The 17667-nt window shown below is 41.9% G+C and overlaps 2 protein-coding genes across 3 annotated transcripts in view; one reads left to right on the forward strand and one right to left on the reverse strand.

Moving 5' to 3' along the window:
* LOC125237580 (latent-transforming growth factor beta-binding protein 4-like) overlaps positions 1 to 13673 on the forward strand; it is a 37718-nt gene extending 24045 nt beyond the window's left edge. Inside the window, exons 8-25 of the mRNA XM_048144710.1 lie at positions 1860 to 2009; positions 3065 to 3170; positions 3412 to 3473; positions 3665 to 3793; positions 4117 to 4276; positions 4792 to 5339; positions 5652 to 5843; positions 6281 to 6553; positions 7058 to 7156; positions 7541 to 7732; positions 8051 to 8202; positions 8539 to 8631; positions 9068 to 9189; positions 9832 to 9992; positions 10604 to 10739; positions 11068 to 11188; positions 11775 to 11893; positions 12635 to 13673. Coding sequence (XP_048000667.1) covers positions 1860 to 2009; positions 3065 to 3170; positions 3412 to 3473; positions 3665 to 3793; positions 4117 to 4276; positions 4792 to 5339; positions 5652 to 5843; positions 6281 to 6553; positions 7058 to 7156; positions 7541 to 7732; positions 8051 to 8202; positions 8539 to 8631; positions 9068 to 9189; positions 9832 to 9992; positions 10604 to 10739; positions 11068 to 11188; positions 11775 to 11893; positions 12635 to 12797 — 2978 coding nt within the window. The 3' untranslated portion in view covers positions 12798 to 13673. The remainder of the gene's footprint in view (positions 1 to 1859; positions 2010 to 3064; positions 3171 to 3411; positions 3474 to 3664; positions 3794 to 4116; positions 4277 to 4791; positions 5340 to 5651; positions 5844 to 6280; positions 6554 to 7057; positions 7157 to 7540; positions 7733 to 8050; positions 8203 to 8538; positions 8632 to 9067; positions 9190 to 9831; positions 9993 to 10603; positions 10740 to 11067; positions 11189 to 11774; positions 11894 to 12634) is intronic.
* A 174-nt stretch (positions 13674 to 13847) lies between these two features.
* The window catches only part of LOC125237581 (delta(24)-sterol reductase-like), a 29430-nt gene continuing 25610 nt past the window's right edge, over positions 13848 to 17667 (reverse strand). For both annotated transcript variants that reach the window (XM_048144712.1, XM_048144711.1), the window contains exons 6-10: positions 17218 to 17392; positions 16865 to 17023; positions 15918 to 16115; positions 15204 to 15332; positions 13848 to 14243 (exon numbers count right to left, since the gene is read on the reverse strand). In XM_048144712.1, coding sequence (XP_048000669.1) covers positions 14040 to 14243; positions 15204 to 15332; positions 15918 to 16115; positions 16865 to 17023; positions 17218 to 17392 — 865 coding nt within the window. In that variant the 3' untranslated portion in view covers positions 13848 to 14039. The remainder of the gene's footprint in view (positions 14244 to 15203; positions 15333 to 15917; positions 16116 to 16864; positions 17024 to 17217; positions 17393 to 17667) is intronic.

Raw genomic sequence — 17667 nt, forward strand, 5'->3', positions numbered from 1 at the left:
TCATCTGAAAAAAAACCATATTTAGAAAAAAAACCAAGGTGCTCGGTTTTTTTTCATGTTTTTTTTCATAATTCTGAAAAAAAACATTTGGTTTTTTTTTCTATTTACAACCCTAGTTCAGGCATCCGTGGCTATAACAGAGGACGCTGGTTCTAATCCAGCTTCGACACTTGGAGGCCTTGGTAATTTTTTCATCGTATATGACATTTATTTCAGTTTAGGATTTAAATCAATTCTCAAAGTGTCTATCTTATTACGAGTATAATTTTTCCGGTTACATACTAAATGAGCAAAAGATATGCCAAGAATTAACTTCATATATTAATAAGCTGTTGCGAAAGTGACTTCCTTTCTGCTCTTGTATTTCAGAGGAGGAAGTTCTTAAGACGTTATGGGCTTTGGAAAATAGTCCAGAGTCAGGTTAAGCTTACTCTGCACTCTGCACCATAATTCTCCCTCACCACATAATTTTCTATTACCGTGGTCATCAATGTGTGAAGGAGCTTTCTATAAATTGAATATCTCACTACTTTTAAAAAAACTTGGGATCTTCGTCTGTCAATGAAAAGAAAATCTTTGTAAATGCAGCTACTGTCTTTGAGGAACACCGTGATAAGATATTGATTAATCATTCTTCTTGCGTTATCCCGGCATTTGCCACGGCTCATGGGAGCCTGGGGTCCACTTTGACAACTAATCCCAAGATTTGGCGAAGGCGCTAGTTTTACCAAAGCGACTGCCATCTGACCTTCCAACTCAAAGGGTTAACAGGCTTTACTGGAATTAGTCCGATTTCCTTCACCGAAAAGCGACTGGCAAATATCAAATGACATTTCGCATATAATTAAGTTCCGAAAAACTCATTGGTACGAGCCGGGGTTCGAACCCGCTACCTCCGGATTTAAAGTCGCACGCTCTTACCGCTAGGCCACCAGCGCTTTTTAACCGCCGCCTCAAATCTCTCAAGGAAGGTGGTTCTCAATTCGTCTGTATTTTTTTTTAATGTTTGTTCCACGATATCTCCGTCGTTACTGGACCGATTTTGAAATTTGTTTTTGATTGAATGTATTATGCATACAGATTGGTCCCATTTTTCTCATAACCCAGTTCTGATGATGGGATCCTGGAGAAATCGAGCTCGGAACTCCTCAAATCTGAAAGGCACACATAAGGTGATTTTTGTGTTTTTTTAAGGAACAGCATGCATTTACGTCCAGAACAGTGACATTTGGTGCAATGGAACTGCTGATGATGGTCAGAACGGAACTCCTCAAATCTGGACGGCACGCTTATAGTGACTTTGGTATTTTTATAAGAACAGCATGCAGATACGTCCAGAACAGTGACATTTGGTGCAGTGGAACTGCTGATGAAGATCAGAACGGAACTCCTTAAATCTGAACGGCACACTCGTAGTAACTTTGGTATTTTTATAAGAATGACATTGATTTAGTTATGTTTGTTAAGAATATTGAGTTTTCAAGTCAAATTTTGACAAGCTTCGATTTCTTATAATCGGATTCATGAGGAATTGAGGAAACTCCTCAAACCTTAAACGTATACGTATATTCATTTGTGTTGCCATCAAATAATTAAAGTATTAAAAGCAGTTTTAAAAAATACCTACACATTTCTTCATAATCCAACATTCGCAAGTAGCTTTCACCAGAACCCCAAAGGCGGCAGTTTTTTTTCTTAAAAATTATTTTCATCCTAGTCCTATAATAAGTATTGATTATTTATATTTTATTTTTAAACAATATGTGCAGGTGCGCAAATAGTTGTCTATACTATGCAAATGGCGTTGCAGAGCAAACCTTATCACGATTTTAGTTCAAACTCGCGACCTTCTTTTTCAGACATCGATGAATGTGATGAGCACCTGGACGACTGCCAACGTCTCTCGCAGCACTGCATCAACACGCACGGAGCCTTCTTCTGCCAAGATCACGTTTCCAAGCGATGCGCTCCTGGCTTCAAGGTCAACAGTGCCACTGGTATTTGCGAAGGTGAGCAGACTTGTTCTAACAGGATAGCAGTGAGGTTTGAATGTGATGAGCACCTCGACTGCCGGCGACTATTGTAGCACTGCATCAACACGCACGGGGCTTTCTGCCAGGATCACGTGTTCAAGCGATGCGCTCCCGGCTTCAAGGTCAACAGTGCCACTGGTATCTGCGAAGGTGAGCAAACTTGTTCTAACGGGATAACAGTAAGGTTTGTATGTGATGAGCACCTCGACTGCCAGCGACTATCGCAACACTGCATAAACACGCACGGGGCTTTCTACCAGGATCACGTCTCCAAGCGATGCGCACCTGGCTTCAAGGTCAGCAGTGCCACTGGTATTTGCGAAGGTGAGCAGACTTGTTCTAACAGGAGAGCAGTGAGATTTGAATGCGATGAGCACCTCGACTGCCGGCGACTATTGCAGCACTGCATCAACACGCACGGGGCTTTCTGCCAGGATCACGTGTTCAAACGATGCACTCCCGGCTTCTAGGTCAACAGTGCTACTGGTATTGGCGAAGGTGAGAGGAGACTTTTTGCAGCCCTAACAGAACTTAGCAGTAGTTTGAATGGGGTTGGACGGTCCAAATGCTTTCCAGGTGGTTTAGCCCAATTTGCGTTCTCGTGCGCGGATACATTAAGCAGGACTTCAAGTAGGTATGGACTCGCCAGAGTGCAAGTTGTGCTAGACCGGCAGATAGTCTAGGATAGCATGACAATGTGTGTCAAAACATTTTTTTCAGATATTTTTGTCCTGGATTCCATTTACATCTCTCTAAGCCAAATATTCTAGAACAAAACTGGATACAGGGCATAGCTATGATGGTGTCATCAAAATCATTAACAACCCCATCCTGTCGAACACTAGAAAACTTCAGCATTCAGACAGGATGTAAAGACAACAATATTTCATTTGAATCGTGAGTTTAGGACTGGCCAAACCCAGTATACTCTGTCTGGAAATCAAAGCTAAAAATAAACTCAACGGAATCATTAATAGCATTAAATTTAAGTATACGCAGTTATTTAAAGTCTGACATTATTTTGCTTCTAGATATTAATGAGTGTGAAGAAGCTTCAGAGGTGTGCAAGAGGAATCAAGTTTGCGTTAACCTCCCGGGGGCCTACGACTGCAAGTCCAAAATTAGCACCTTACCGAAGTAAGTTAACTTCAGTTTATGTAGGTATGTATCTAATTTAATGTAGGTACTTACCCTAAATAGGACTCCTCATACGCTGTGACTCTATGTGTGTCTTGATCTCGAAAACAACAAATCACCGTGACCCCGAACCTGCTCAATTTTTCGTCAGTTTTCGAGCTGGGTCCAAAAATCTTGATAATCGATATCTGCTGGACATTATTGGATACCAGCGACTGACATTGATTTTTTCAAATTTCAGATTAAACTCAAAAACATGCCAAGAAGGAACCAGGATGCGCGTTGGAAGCAACAAATGCGATGGTAATGTTACAAAACTATTCTCTCTGTTTACCTATAGCTTGACAAAGTCCGTCCGTCCATCTCATGGTCCGCCGGCGATGGGAGATGTAAAAAGCGTAGACAGATAGGTATGAAGTGTTCAGTCGGGACTCTCGGGACCGGATCAGGTTCTCTAACATATATGTACTATAGATGTTAAATCAATCTTTCAGATATCGATGAATGTCGAGAGGGCACGCATCTTTGCGACCAATTCCAGAACTGCATCAACACATATGGTGGACACGAGTGTCGCTGCAAGAACGGGTTCGAGTTAGACTCTACGTCAGGATCCTGCGAAGGTAACGTAATCTGTCTGGCTATTAATAACTACATAACATTCGTCATCGTGAATTGTAGATTTCGGATTAGGAATAGGAATCCTTTGGTCTGCAATTTTACTATAAATTTATTCCTCCAATGCGCAAGGGAGCCTGTTTGATTTTTTGGGCAGCACCTTGTTATAATACATTCCACGACTCTTCTCTTCCCGAACAGACTCTATTAACGCGTAGCATGGGTAGGTTGACATGCAGTCATTGCAACGTCAGTCATGATCCTCAAACCTTATTAAATTCCTGGTCTACTAACTCAGAGTGCAGTTATTATACCATACTCTTTCCAGATGTTGATGAATGTGCTATGAAGCTGGACAATTGCGCTCCTGGCCTCCACTGTCTCAACGTGCTGGGGTCATTCACCTGCACGCGTCGAGCCCCCACTTCTTCGACCACCACAACCACCCAAGCACCCACTTCTAATGACTACGAGTATTATTATACTGAGTAAGTTCTTCCGATGTAAAGAATGGTCCATAAGGACTTCTTAAAGTAAAATTTTCATCCAACCGACTGCGCCAGTTAAATAAAATAATGAATTATAACTGTTTTATATTCTATTCATATACTATTTACTAAATTTGTTGTCTTTAGGAGCTACTTTTAGGTAACTATATTATACTTATACAGTATATAACATTTTTATTAGAAAGTTTTTAACTATATTTTTTATTTCAGTAAATAACATTTTTGTTAGAAAGTTTTTAACTATATTTTTTATCTAAAATTAACTTAAATAAAATTAAGGGCATGGTTACGTTAAAATAACCATGTAAAATTATGCTCTTTTAAAAAGCCCATTTGCTTTTAACACACTGTATGTAGGTACCTACAATGTATATCGGAAGTACGCTTCTAATTAATAACATGAATTAAAATATGAGCAAAAGTTTTGTTGTCCGCTGAAGATATATCCAATAACCAACATGAAATTCACAGAAAATTTACATTTATTTCAACAGTGATGAAGAACCAACCAACGACACACGAAATCCGGCGCCATCACCAGCAACAGGAGCCAAACCAGCACCTAAACCTAACCCTCCTCCTCCTCCTCCTAAACCTACTACCACTTCTACCACTTCTACCACTACAAGTACTACCACTAGTACCACAACTACAACTACAACGACTCCTAAACCCACAACTCCTAAGCCACCACCAGCCAGACCTTACCGCCCACCGCCCACCCAATACGATCCATTCGGCAGACCGACCAGACCATATACCAACAGACCCAGACCTACAAACCCTACAGAAACTACTACCGACCCTAGAAGACCAGAAAACAGACTTCCAAATACCAACATCCCTCCTCCGACAACTCCAGAGGTTATTGAAAAAGAGAAGAATCCAGATGGAGGAGTAGAAGTAGACACGTCGGATATCCCTAAGGACAAGTGGACGAATGTTATAGGGAAGGATAAGGAGAATGAACCTGATGATTTTGATCCGAATGAGCTGCATTGCCTGAACGGGTATGAGAAGAATGCTGCGGGTGATTGCGTCGGTGAGTCGTTTTTGCCTGAAGAGGTATTTCTCGAAAGTAGAATATTTATACATAGATTATGTTCGGAATGTGCCCTCTGGCCCTATCATTTCCGTGAATTTTCTCTTTCCACCCTACAGAGATTCTGGGTAGAGATTTAGGTTTTTTATTTGTGTATTTTTGTTTAGTGTTTCTCTGCCATATGATGAGAAAGATAATTTGAAAGATAAATTAGGGAGCTGTAAGACTACCCTATTGGCATTAAAATCAGCATAAAAATATTCAAGTTTTATGATTATTATAGATATTTATCCAAAACTACCTGCTTTGCAGATATCGACGAATGCAGTGGTCGCCACATATGCAGTGCCCTGGAGAAGTGCATTAACGAGCCTGGACGGTACCGCTGCGAGTGTATAACAGGCTTTAGAAGAGACCCTTCAGGGTACTGTGCCGTGGCACCCACTATACCCACCACATCATCCACTACCACTTCAACTAGTACAACTACCACGACCACCACAGGTAAGGAATGACAATAAGGGGGGTAACCATGAAGTGCTAAAGTGCCATGGTTTAGGTTGAGGGAAAGGGACGGAGCTATAGAACTGGTATAGCTGCGTCCCTTTCTCTCGACCTAAACTGAAGGGCTATAGTACTTCATGGTAACCCCGCAGGATCCCTAAAACCAAATGTTAAAATCCTCGCAAGTGGAAACTTTGTGTCCCCAACTGGCAGTAAAATAATGTTTAAATAGTACGCCTGTGAGCTTCAGAAGAAACCCATTGGGATATTGTGCTGTTTCAATTCCTACCATATCCTCCACTACTAATTCATCAATTACTAAAACAACAGGTGCCGCGAGTCCAGAAGCTCGCGAGTTCAGAGGCGGAAAATAGGGGATTTCTTCTCACTATTTTAGGCCACCATCCTAAATAATGTTTTACTTTTTTTTATTCCAGAGGCTCCTCGGCCCTACTACCCACCGCAACCGCGTCCGCAACCCCGACCTCAACCATCAGCACCACCCCGTCCGCAACCATCAGCTCAACCGTCTCCGCAACCGTCACCTCATCCGTCAGCACAACCGTCCCCGCAGCCGTCAGCACAGCCCTCTCCGCAACCAAGGCCCCAACCGAGGCCGCAAACAAGACCGCAACCGCAGCGGCCGCCACAGACACCGCACTTCTGCGAGATGGGATACATCTACGACTCCAGACAGGGACAGTGTGTTGGTAAGGATTCTCACCACTATCCTCATTGCAACCCTGACAACCAAAGCTGCAATCTCGACCGAAGCCGCAGCGACCGCCTCAAACACCGCATTTCTGCGAGATGGGGTAAATGTACGACTCTGGAAAGGGGCTGTGTGTTGGTAAGGATTTGCACCGCATTCCCAGTCACTACCACGGCCAGAATCATCGCAACCAAGGTTATAATCCCACTCAAAGCCGCAGCGGCCGCAGCAGACACCACAGTTCTGTAAGATGGGATACATTTACGACTCTAGACAGGGACAGTGTGTTGGTAAAGATTCTTCCCACTATCCCCACTACCACCATCACAAACATCGCCAAAACCTTGTGAGAAGATCTCGTAAAGTTCAATTTGGCGATCATCATATGGGCTGCTATTCAACTAAACAAGCAATTTGGCCAGTTCAGTTCTGAGTTTAGATGTTGTCTTGTGTCTGTATATTTAGAGAATTCATTTTATTATACATACCTATGTGTTTTCAGATATCGATGAGTGCGCTACGAACCGGCACACTTGCGTGGCAAATGAGCGCTGCGTCAATGTTGATGGTGGTTTCCAGTGCGAAAAGGCACCGGTTTATGGTAATGTCCTCTTTTTTAGCATGCGTACAGATTTCTTCATTCAAGCATGCTTACAACTTAAGTATTTTGGAAATAAATTTTACTTTACTAAGTTAGTCAAACTTAGTGGATCAATTTCCCGTGTTCATACTCAAAACACAAATCCTCATACTTACGGACTGAAAACTCGTAATTTTTAAAGGCACATCAAAATAGTACTTTTTATTAAAATCTTGATCTTTTTGACTCAGGAATTTAGAATACAAAGCGGAATTTTTCTTCGATTTTAACTTATTTTACGCTAAGTAACAAATGAACGCTTTAGTCCATTTAAGTGCCTGTTTGATGAGCAAACAAAATTGATGAGCATTAATAAGGCCTCTTAATTATTTCTATTGTTTTTAGTTGCACCAGCACAAACCCCACCCAGGGCCTACCCCAGCTCCCGGGACCCTCACGTGATCACAGTTGGCGCCCAGTATGGTACCCGCGGCCCTCGCTACCGTCGTCCGACGTATTCGCGAGTTCGAGAAGTCGACGCTGTGATGACGTCATGCCAGAAGGGCTATCGGCTGACTTCGGAGAAGATGTGCTTAGGTTAGTATGTCAGTTTCCCAAGTTTAGGTCCAATCAGGCTATGGTTCCATCCTAATCCTCAATAAGAAGCTCATTCGGGGTTTGACAGAAGCGTTTCCAAACGACTGGTTCGCAAGTTTCGCTTAATTGCCACTTCCACGCCCTGTGACCTTCTCATCATACCCTGGTTCATTATAGTACCTACCGGCAGATGATGACATCAGACTGATGTTCTAACTTTTTCTACATTATTTAGATAGATAGCCGTTCGCGCAGCGCCCAAATTAGGTTTTTGTACCTACTTCATCTTTATGAATAGGTTACTATTGATTCTTGCAGACATAGACGAATGCGCCGTGAACCAGTCAGATTGCGGTCCTCAGCAGCGCTGCGAGAACTTCTTCGGCGGCCACTCTTGTCAGTGCCCAGCGGGACACCAGCTGGTCGGTGCTAAAGATTGTGAGGACATCGACGAGTGCCAATACGGAAACGTAAGTTGTACCTAACACTCCCTAATCCAGGACCAAACCTTAAGCCAGGCAGTAAATTTTAAGAGCTTTGGATTGGACATTATTGCTAATGTAGCGCCCTCCCCGATTATGAACTGACTCGATTCTTTCACCACACCCATATCAGGTAGAATTGTTCTAATAGGTGTAGTATTTGTATTTGTCCAATCATGCATGCATATTCCAATCAATGTGGCAAATTCCAGTGGATGAAAGGGTCTGCACTATCTTCGGGACACTTTATCTCTATAAATATCGTTCTATCGTTTTACTGATGTAGAAATATGGAATCCATGTCAAGTTTTATTTGTCTTACAGCCGTGTTCATACTCGTCGAAATGCGTCAACACCGTGGGCTCGTACCGCTGCGAGTGCAACGAAGGCTTCAGAAATACACGCTCTAACGACAAAGTAAGTTTTGTACCTATTATCCCTTATTATTTTACGTCAAATGATGCATGCACACGAAGATGTCCAGTCACCGGCATAAAGAAGTGATTTCTGTACCTTGTCGCTTTTAATCGTTGACAATTAAGTATGACATTTCAAACAAGACGTTAATATGACAAGGTACATAAATCATCACTTATTTTTGCCGGTGACTGTCCTTTACAAAATACGATTCTTCAAATACGTGTCTTTTAAAAACGCTAATAAGCGATTTGTGTGTAACAGTATGCCATGGCTTGGCTAACAAATTGTTAAAACTGTTCTGAAGGGAGCTTTACGGATTTCATTAAAGTAGCTGTCAACTGTCATACAAAATAAAAGCATTTTCGTGGAATGCACTAAATACGGTAATTTGTAAACACTAATCATCACTAACATCTGTAACTATTTATATTAGGTGTGCATGGATGTGGACGAGTGCACGGAGACTCCAGGAGTGTGCCAGCAGGGCTGCGCTAACGCCTGGGGTTCCTACCGCTGCTACTGCCACCAGGGATACAGGATGCAGGAGGATGGCAAGTAAGTAACTCTTTCACTGCCAATGACATCAACTGACTCGCCCGACAACCCGATAAATTCCACGATGATACTGGTCTGCAAGAGGCACCAATCGTAACGTAAAGATGAACAAACAAATTAAGAAGAAATGAAAAAGTAACTAACGTGGTTCGAAAAGTTAAGTGATCTCCCGAGCTCTCATAGGCCTTACCAATAGAACGACGTGGAGACTAGGATCCACAAAAAGAGTTACAAGAACTTTAGTCAAATATAAAGACAGCGATAATGGTGGATAGCTTAATGGCGAATAAGGGTGAGTAATTCCCGAAAAGTTTGTATATTTGGATCACGTCTCCGATTTTGGTGCTGAGCAAGATCCACTAGGTTTCCCAAAATGTCCTAGGTAGTTTGTATGAAATCTTCCTTTTTTGTTACCTGATTTCTATATATTTTCGGTAACAAAAAAGGAAAGTTTCATACAAACTACCTGGGACATTTTGGGAAACCTAGTGGATCTTGCTCAGCATCATGGACTCTATCGAAATCGGTGACGTGATCCAAATGTACAAACTTTTCGGGAATTGCTGGGGTAAGCCTACCTTTTGACATGTGCTAGTAAATTATACACTGTGTGTGTGTGTTAATATGTTCTTCTGTTTCCAGGACTTGTGTAGACGTAGACGAGTGTGCAGAATTCGCCGCATCCGCCTCGAGTCGAAGCCGCGCGCGTCTGTGCGGCGGAGAGTGTGTCAACGAGCCTGGCAGCTACCGGTGTTCGTGCCCCAAGGGATACCGGCTGTCTGAAGACCAGCACAGTTGCATAGGTATGTACTTAACCTAAATCTTATCCCCCTTATCCATAAACGTTCACTAAAGTTATCAAGCCGATAAAGTCCTTTTGTCCCTTTCTGACGTATTGGTGTGATAGAAAGGGACAATTGAACTTTATGAAGACGTTTATGAATAAGGGCGTAAGTATTTTACGTAAAGCGGAAAGCTCTCACTGTTCTCAGTACGGCAACGGGGGCCCCTAACATCGGCAGCTTTCTTGCGCGGAGAATTGCTATCGCAATCCAGCGTAGTAAAAATACCTGATGGGTAATTCAGACATTACCAACTTATCTTCTCTTATTTGAAGATCAATTTGCTGTTGCAAGAAATTTTACAAAAAAGATACTGATAGGCTCCAGGGATCCTTTACAAAGGCAAAAGATCGACCTGAGTGGAGGGCAGTGCAACGTACAGCGACTTATAGTGGTCACGACCCTCAGTTATGAGCAGAGATCGGACGGATTTGCGACATTCTTAGTGACTTACGTCATTTTAATGACTTTTAGTATGAGATGACGCACAAAAATCCGATCTCTGGTTATGAGGATACGACGAAGAAGAGGTACTGATAGTTCTCTCTAAAATTTGTCATTGTTGATTGCAGATATTGACGAGTGTGAGACTGGCGAAGCTACCTGTGCTAGATCTTCGGATCCCAGCCAAGTGTGCCAAAACACGCGGGGAAGTTACCATTGTCACACCATCAGCTGCCCGGCAGGGTACCAGCTGGAAGCCAAACAGTAAGTACGCAAATTTAATAAAATGTACATTTTAACATATTTTAACAAAGTTCACTTTAAGTTGTCACCACACTGCTGAGCAAAAAAAGCCTTCTCCCCTAGACTTCGCGATTAATTTCAATATTCATTCAGTTGTTGCGAAATGCATCCAGGTCGTTCAAGTTCATCCAGGCCATTTCCTCTTGGTCCGACCATTCGGGCCTTTGCATTGTGGCACTCACTCCATGGCCAGTTTATGGTCGTGCGTGAGTTAGACTTAAGGAAGAATACATTATTAAAACTGTATGTTACATTTTTCTTAGTCTACATATATTTTTCAATATTGCAGTCGCTGCACGCGCATCCAGCGGACTTGCGCGATGTCAGATTGGGACTGCGTGCACCAGCCCAGCAGTTACAGCTACAACTTCATCACCTTCGTGGCAAATATATACCTTCCGCTCGGACGGGTCAGTATCTTCACTTAAGATTTAGTCAGCACCACCTACGTAACAAATTTGACAGCCTCACCAGTGCAAACGTTATTTAAAAACGTCAACCTTCGATGAACCCTTGCAGAAGCTATCAGATTCTTGCAGATTTATTTTGTTCTGACTCTAATAATCAATATAATATGCCTGCCGTCCGCATATAAGAGAAACAATACAACGAAATTTGGTCGAGTTAAGTAAGTGTAATTTGTTTTCCACTCTAAATCCATAAAAAGTTTTGGTTGGGAATAAATAAAATTGAAATTGTGACAAGGACGAACAATAACGCTTTCCTTGCTGCTCCTACTGAAAGTTCCATAAGAGCATATCATTAGGTCATCGCGTCCTTCCCTCATTTCCCCGTCGGTAGGTACGTACTACCTACTGGTATTTTCAATACCTCACAACTTAAATGCTGGAACAATATACCACCATCAATTTGATAATTAAATAGCTATATATATACATTGGAACTTCTTAACCAGCAGAAAAAACAATATTTATTTAATTAGGTATATATTCGTATAAAATTACCACTATAAATGGTATACCTGACATTTTTCAGGTTGACCTATTTACAATGCACGGGCCCTCTTGGGCAGACTCCTTCATGAGCTTCGAGATGAGAATGGTGGATGTGCAGGCGGCGCCGGGGGTCACGCCGGCTAGCCTGGCCTGTTTCGAGTAAGTACTTCTGAGATCTTAGTCTGTTTTCACATTATCCGATCCGATATCGGATGTCGGAAGGATTTCAATGGAAAAAACCCAAGATGGCGCCTGTAATGTATGGGATATCGGTCCTACATCCGATATCGGATCGGATAATGTGAAAACGCACTTCGGAAATCGTATAATAGCTTTATCATAAATACTACACTCACACCAAGGTAAACATCAGAAGTAAAGGTTCCTTTGAAAGCATCCGCTATATTTAATAATCTTATACGAGTACAAAACGCTAGTAGATATCTATCTCTATCGCTCTTGCGTATTGACGCGACAGAGCGAGACTAGCTTTCGCGGCGTTTCGTTTTCGTTTCGCGTCGGAGAAATGCCATTCGGCTACGGGGCCAGGCGATGTGCACAACTCGTACTAATGTTGATCTTGGCGTTCAAAAGTTTAAAGAAATCAATGAATTTAGACACTGGCGTAATTTTGCACGCATTCTGCGTCACTTAAGCTAGACCTCAACGAGCCAGTGGAGTGTTAAGTAAGTGTTAACTAACTAATATGGTTCTGCGATCCAAGGAGGATCTCGGCTCTCGGCCTTCAAAACGAGAACACGCCACTTATCCAAATCCGCAGGTTCCTATGTGTTGACGTTGAAATGTAATAGTTCATAGGCTTCGGAAACTGCTTACCACCAAGCGGACCATAAGCTCATTTACCACCGACGTATTATTAAAAATCTGTTTATGTTCCAGCACGCGGCCTACCGGCAACATGTGCGTGGTGTCCCTTCTGTGCGCGCTGGAAGGGCCGCAGGTTGCCGAGTTGGAGCTGACTATGTCTCTGTACCAGCGGCGGCAGTTTGCGGGCAGCGCTGTGGCCAGGCTAGTCGTCATCGTCTCTCAGTACGAGTACTAGGCTTACACTACACTAGCGTCATACTATAGGTATACAACAAAAAATCGACGATGCCGCATAGTTAGACAGGTGCACTCACGCGGGGCGAGCGGTGAGTCGCGTTGGTACGTTACTGACGCGGTTATTCTCATCGCTGTGCCAGCACTGGCCCCATTTCTGTAGATTATTGACAACATCATTCACATTTTATTACATACATACATATACATATAATCACGCCTTTATCCCATAAAGGGGTAGGCAGAGCACATGAACTTCTAATTTTCAGTGCCACTCTTGGCAAAAAGGGGTTGAAAAAAATCGAAATTGTGACATTGCAGTGACAGGTTGCCAGCCTCTCGCCTACGCCACAATTGAACCCATATCCCACAGTCGACTTCTACGACACCCACGGGAAGAAAGGGGGTGGTGAAATTTTATTATATTTTTGTATAAATTATACAAAACAGATAGATGCCTAAATAAATAAGCAGTAGTGCACCTGGCCCTGTAGGGTCGGGCGCAGCCCATCATTCAAGCGCGTGAAGCGTGCTCTTTTATTCAGCAGAGCACTTGACCTTGTAAGATCGGGCGCAGCCCTACAGCAATCACGCTTCGCGTGCAGTTGTGCACTTGATCCTGTAGAGTCGGGTTGAGCCCGACATTCAAGCGTGCAAAGCGTGCGCTTTCGTTTAGCAGTGCACTTGCCCTTTGATAAGAACAATGTTGTGTGATACGTAAATCAGATTATTTACATTTGCCATGAAATCCTACTTATAGGTATCTCAGCCTAATAAGATCTACTTATAAATGTTTAGAAATTAAGAAATGTATGTTTTGTTATATTTATTAATACAATTGACTGTTAAATTTTGTAAATAAAATCTATAAACGATATTTTTTATTTAAGTTATTTTGTAGAGTATCGACTTGAAAGTAACCCAGCTCTTCCTTTATTTGCCAAGTCTTCCTTTTTCCTTATATTTATATCTGTTTCATACTTAGCTTAGTAGCTTTCGTAGCTCAGTATTTTATGGAATTAACACATTATAGAACACATACCATCAACACTTAGAACAAATTTATAATACTCACTTTATTAAATAAGCACAGAAAACAAACAATGAAATATCCACGTGACTTTCCTCATCATAAGTCTTCCTTAAGGTTTAGTTTGTCAATCGTACAACCAAGGTTTTTGTTTCTTACTTTTGAACCTCGAGATTTTGTGTACTTAAAAGTAGTATCCCAAATGCAACAGCATCACTTCCTCACGCTCCTATTGACTTTGCCGTATATGTCAGGGAAGGCCTGCTTACAATACGGCAGCGTTTCTCGCACCTTATCGTATAGCGTGTGGTCGAACATGCGCCGGAACTCTTCCTCTGTCGTGAAAGTGTCGGCGTAGAGCATCTGGAAACCCTTTACTTGGGTCACGAAGTTTTCTACGCTTCGGGTTGCTGATACCTGCAAGCAAAAGGTATTTTGAAACATCATCGTCAAAACTTCGACACTGAAATAGACTACATCTACATTTCTTTGTAAAAGGGTACAAGTCTCGCGGAGCGCAGGTGAAAAAGGGTGTATGTCCCATATATGACTTATCGTCACTACTTTAAAAAATCTCGTATCTCACACGGCTCCTCAAAGTTAAAACGCAGTAAGTCTATATGCATTGCATACATACTTATTACATTTTTCTTTTCATTAACAGAAAAAGATACAAGTTTTTTTCAAAATAGTCACGTTACGCCGGTTTTTCTCCAGCGCTCCGCGAGAATTGTACCCTTTCACACTAGAGCCACAAAGTGTACGGAGGTAAATACCAAGCTTTACGTTTGCCGTACCTACGTTCTGTGCCAAAGCGGAAAACCTTCCCTAAAAACACTTTCATTACGATTGATCAGATTATAATTTCCACTTACTTAAGAGATTCATAAGGGATTCTTCAAGGGCAAATAAGTAAGTATTTTGAATCCCAGCAAGTTTGCTATAACAGAGGAAATGAGTAGTATATCTTTTTCCTAACTGGTCTTAAGCCACTCTACTCTCTTAGGTCCAGATCCATATCAACTTCCCAAAATCCTCCTTCATACTTTAACCACACTTCGGACACTGGCGATCAAATATATGAAAGAGGCGCGTTCCTAGCACACAGTCTAACTAAAGTCCTGTAGGTGAACGCGTACCATCCTTGTATTATGAGTGAGATATGACTGGTCGACTGTTCGCGTTTTTGACAGGTGGTAACTGTAAGGTAACCGAGAGTGGGTGGGCGGCACTTTCAGCGGGGAGCGGGAGTGGCCAATGGCCATACTGTACGATAGTACTCTTTATAATACAGTGCCTCAACCTCACACTTGTTCGTGATTTCTCAATCTTTAACGACAAAAATGGAAGGCGCATTAAGGTAAAAGTTATTCTTACAGTTTCATATCCAGGAGCAGTAGGGATGCCATAGACTCCGATGTCGACGAACATTTGCCAGTCGCCGGTGACCTTCAGCTGCCCAGGGTTGTTGGGGACTTTGAAGGGACACAGCCAAATGGGATACACCTGTGAAAGTAAGAACCAGAATATATTTTGAACTCCATTTTTTTCCATCCAAGCTAAATTCCAAACCAGTTCCATATAATTATGGTGTCGAGTGGAGAAACTGCACTTTTTCGAGAAATGCAGAATTGACCTTGAAATGAAGTTAGCCAGCTGAATTAGATGGAACTGGATGAAGTTCCCGGGGTAGGGAATTGCAAACTTTAACCTAAATTCCTCACAGCAGCCTTCTTCAAATTATCTATGAGCACCAGCATATCTTGGATGACATGGGCCTTTATAGCTTCTGGCTATGTGGCAACCTCTATAGAGACATCTTAAGAAGAAGCAGCGAGCCAAGTAGCAGCAGAAGAAGAAGAAGTAACATAGACTCACCCTAAACTTCTCATGAAACAGCAGAACAACCTTCTCCAAGGTCTCAATGGGCACCAGCATATCCTGGATAACATGGCCCTTATTGTAAAGCCTGGTGACAGCTTCTGGCTGCATCAGCATGAGCAGAGACACCTCGGGATATGTCCACCAGCCAAACAGCAGAAGAAGAAGAGGCACTTAATAGATGAAAGAGAAGATGTAAGATGGACTCACCCTAAACTTGTCATGAAACAGCAGAACAGCCTTCTCCAAGATATCTATGGGTACCAGCATGTCCTGGATGACATGGCCCTTGTTGTAAAGCCTGGTGACAGCCTCTGGCTGTGTCAGCTTGAGCAGAGACACTTCTGGAGGCATCAGCCAGCCAAACAGTAGGCGGAAAACAGGGTGGTTGCCAAAGGAGATGATGTCCTGGAAACATTCAAATAAGGTTTAATTATAATGCTGGTTTATTTTTCAAGTAGGCATATTACCCAAAAAGATTTAGATACCTAAATTTTAGGAGAGCATCCCAATATGGAACTAATCCAATCCGATCATTGCAATTGACTTTTACAGTCAGCGTCAAATACACTGTGACGGCCAAAGCGCCAAATATACCGGAACAGATCTTTATTATTAAACTAACAAAGATGTGTTACGATATATTTGGCGCTTTCTTTGCAAAGAACAGTATAAGTATGGGCTTGCGCTCAAGTTTTGACCAGTAAACGGTTAACACTGTAACTCAAAACCCTGTGATTGATTACTCTGATTAGGTATTTTGATTTCAGGACAATCCTGACATAACAAAACATTTATTCGGTCTGTCAGCTTTTTGTAGACTTTATTAGTTTAAATATTTGCATGTTGTGTTTACATGTATTACTCGTAAGTTATATTAAGCACGTACTTAATTTTAGTATAAACTACATAAGATTCATTGTAATAACTTATAACTGTTGGTAAACCTATAAACCTTAAATGCATAGTGATCTATGTATGCACCATGATCATGCATTTTTGACCCTATTAACAGAATGTCAAAATTCAAATTTGAATGAATCTTTGTCAAAGTCATGCATTTAAGGGTTAAATAAATAACTAAATACCTAAAATGACATCAGTGACTAGTTAGAACACAACTAACAACACTATTTATAAGTAAATTTGCAACTTACTTTTAACTCCCAGAAGAAACTTCTAGTGTGTCTATGGTAGTAGTGCCTGAGCGGCATGTACTCGACAACTGGCTGCTGGCTCCCTCTCTCGTAGTTCTCCAAGTGATGTTCCACCTGCTTGTAGAACCACTCCGAGTACCATCTGCCGATGGGGTTGTACTGGAAGGAGCAAAAATAGGTAAGATACCTACTCGTAACGTCAGATCTCTTTCATAAAACTTTATGCGGCTTAGCCAATAGCCAAATATATCGTTAAGTCTGTGTAGGAGCATTTTCAGAATTTGGGACCCCCCAATTAGCATAAGTTGTTAAAAAAATTTAACTCACTGTCAGTTTTGTGACGATAATTTTACCTTCCCATCATTTCCTATTTCATCCACCATGTCTCCTGTCATCACAACTCCCTTGTCTTTGCTGTACAACAGGGCTTCGATGAACTGGTGTGGCTGCTTCTTGAGAGACTCTTCTTGGAACCGCGTTGAGAGCTCTGGTAGACTGGTGTACGGCTGATATTCTAACCGGATATATCTGAATTAAATTATTTGAAGATCCGGGTTATTAGAGTTGGGACGGGTGAATGTAAGGACAAAAGTGTTTGTACCGTTAGCGTCATTCACGAACTATTTGTGATTATTGATCGTCAGGAGTCGACCATGAAAATCTAATTTTACAAATTTCGAGCATCTTTCAGTGTAACAGAGAAAGAAGTCTGTTGTTTGCGAACTTCGGTTTTCGCGGTTAAAGCTCCGTTTTAAATGCGCATTGTGCACATAATTTGAAATATTATGTTGTACTTAGATCTA

This window comes from Leguminivora glycinivorella, chromosome 21, assembly GCF_023078275.1.
Source record: "Leguminivora glycinivorella isolate SPB_JAAS2020 chromosome 21, LegGlyc_1.1, whole genome shotgun sequence".
NCBI classification, from domain to species: Eukaryota; Metazoa; Arthropoda; class Insecta; order Lepidoptera; family Tortricidae; genus Leguminivora; species Leguminivora glycinivorella.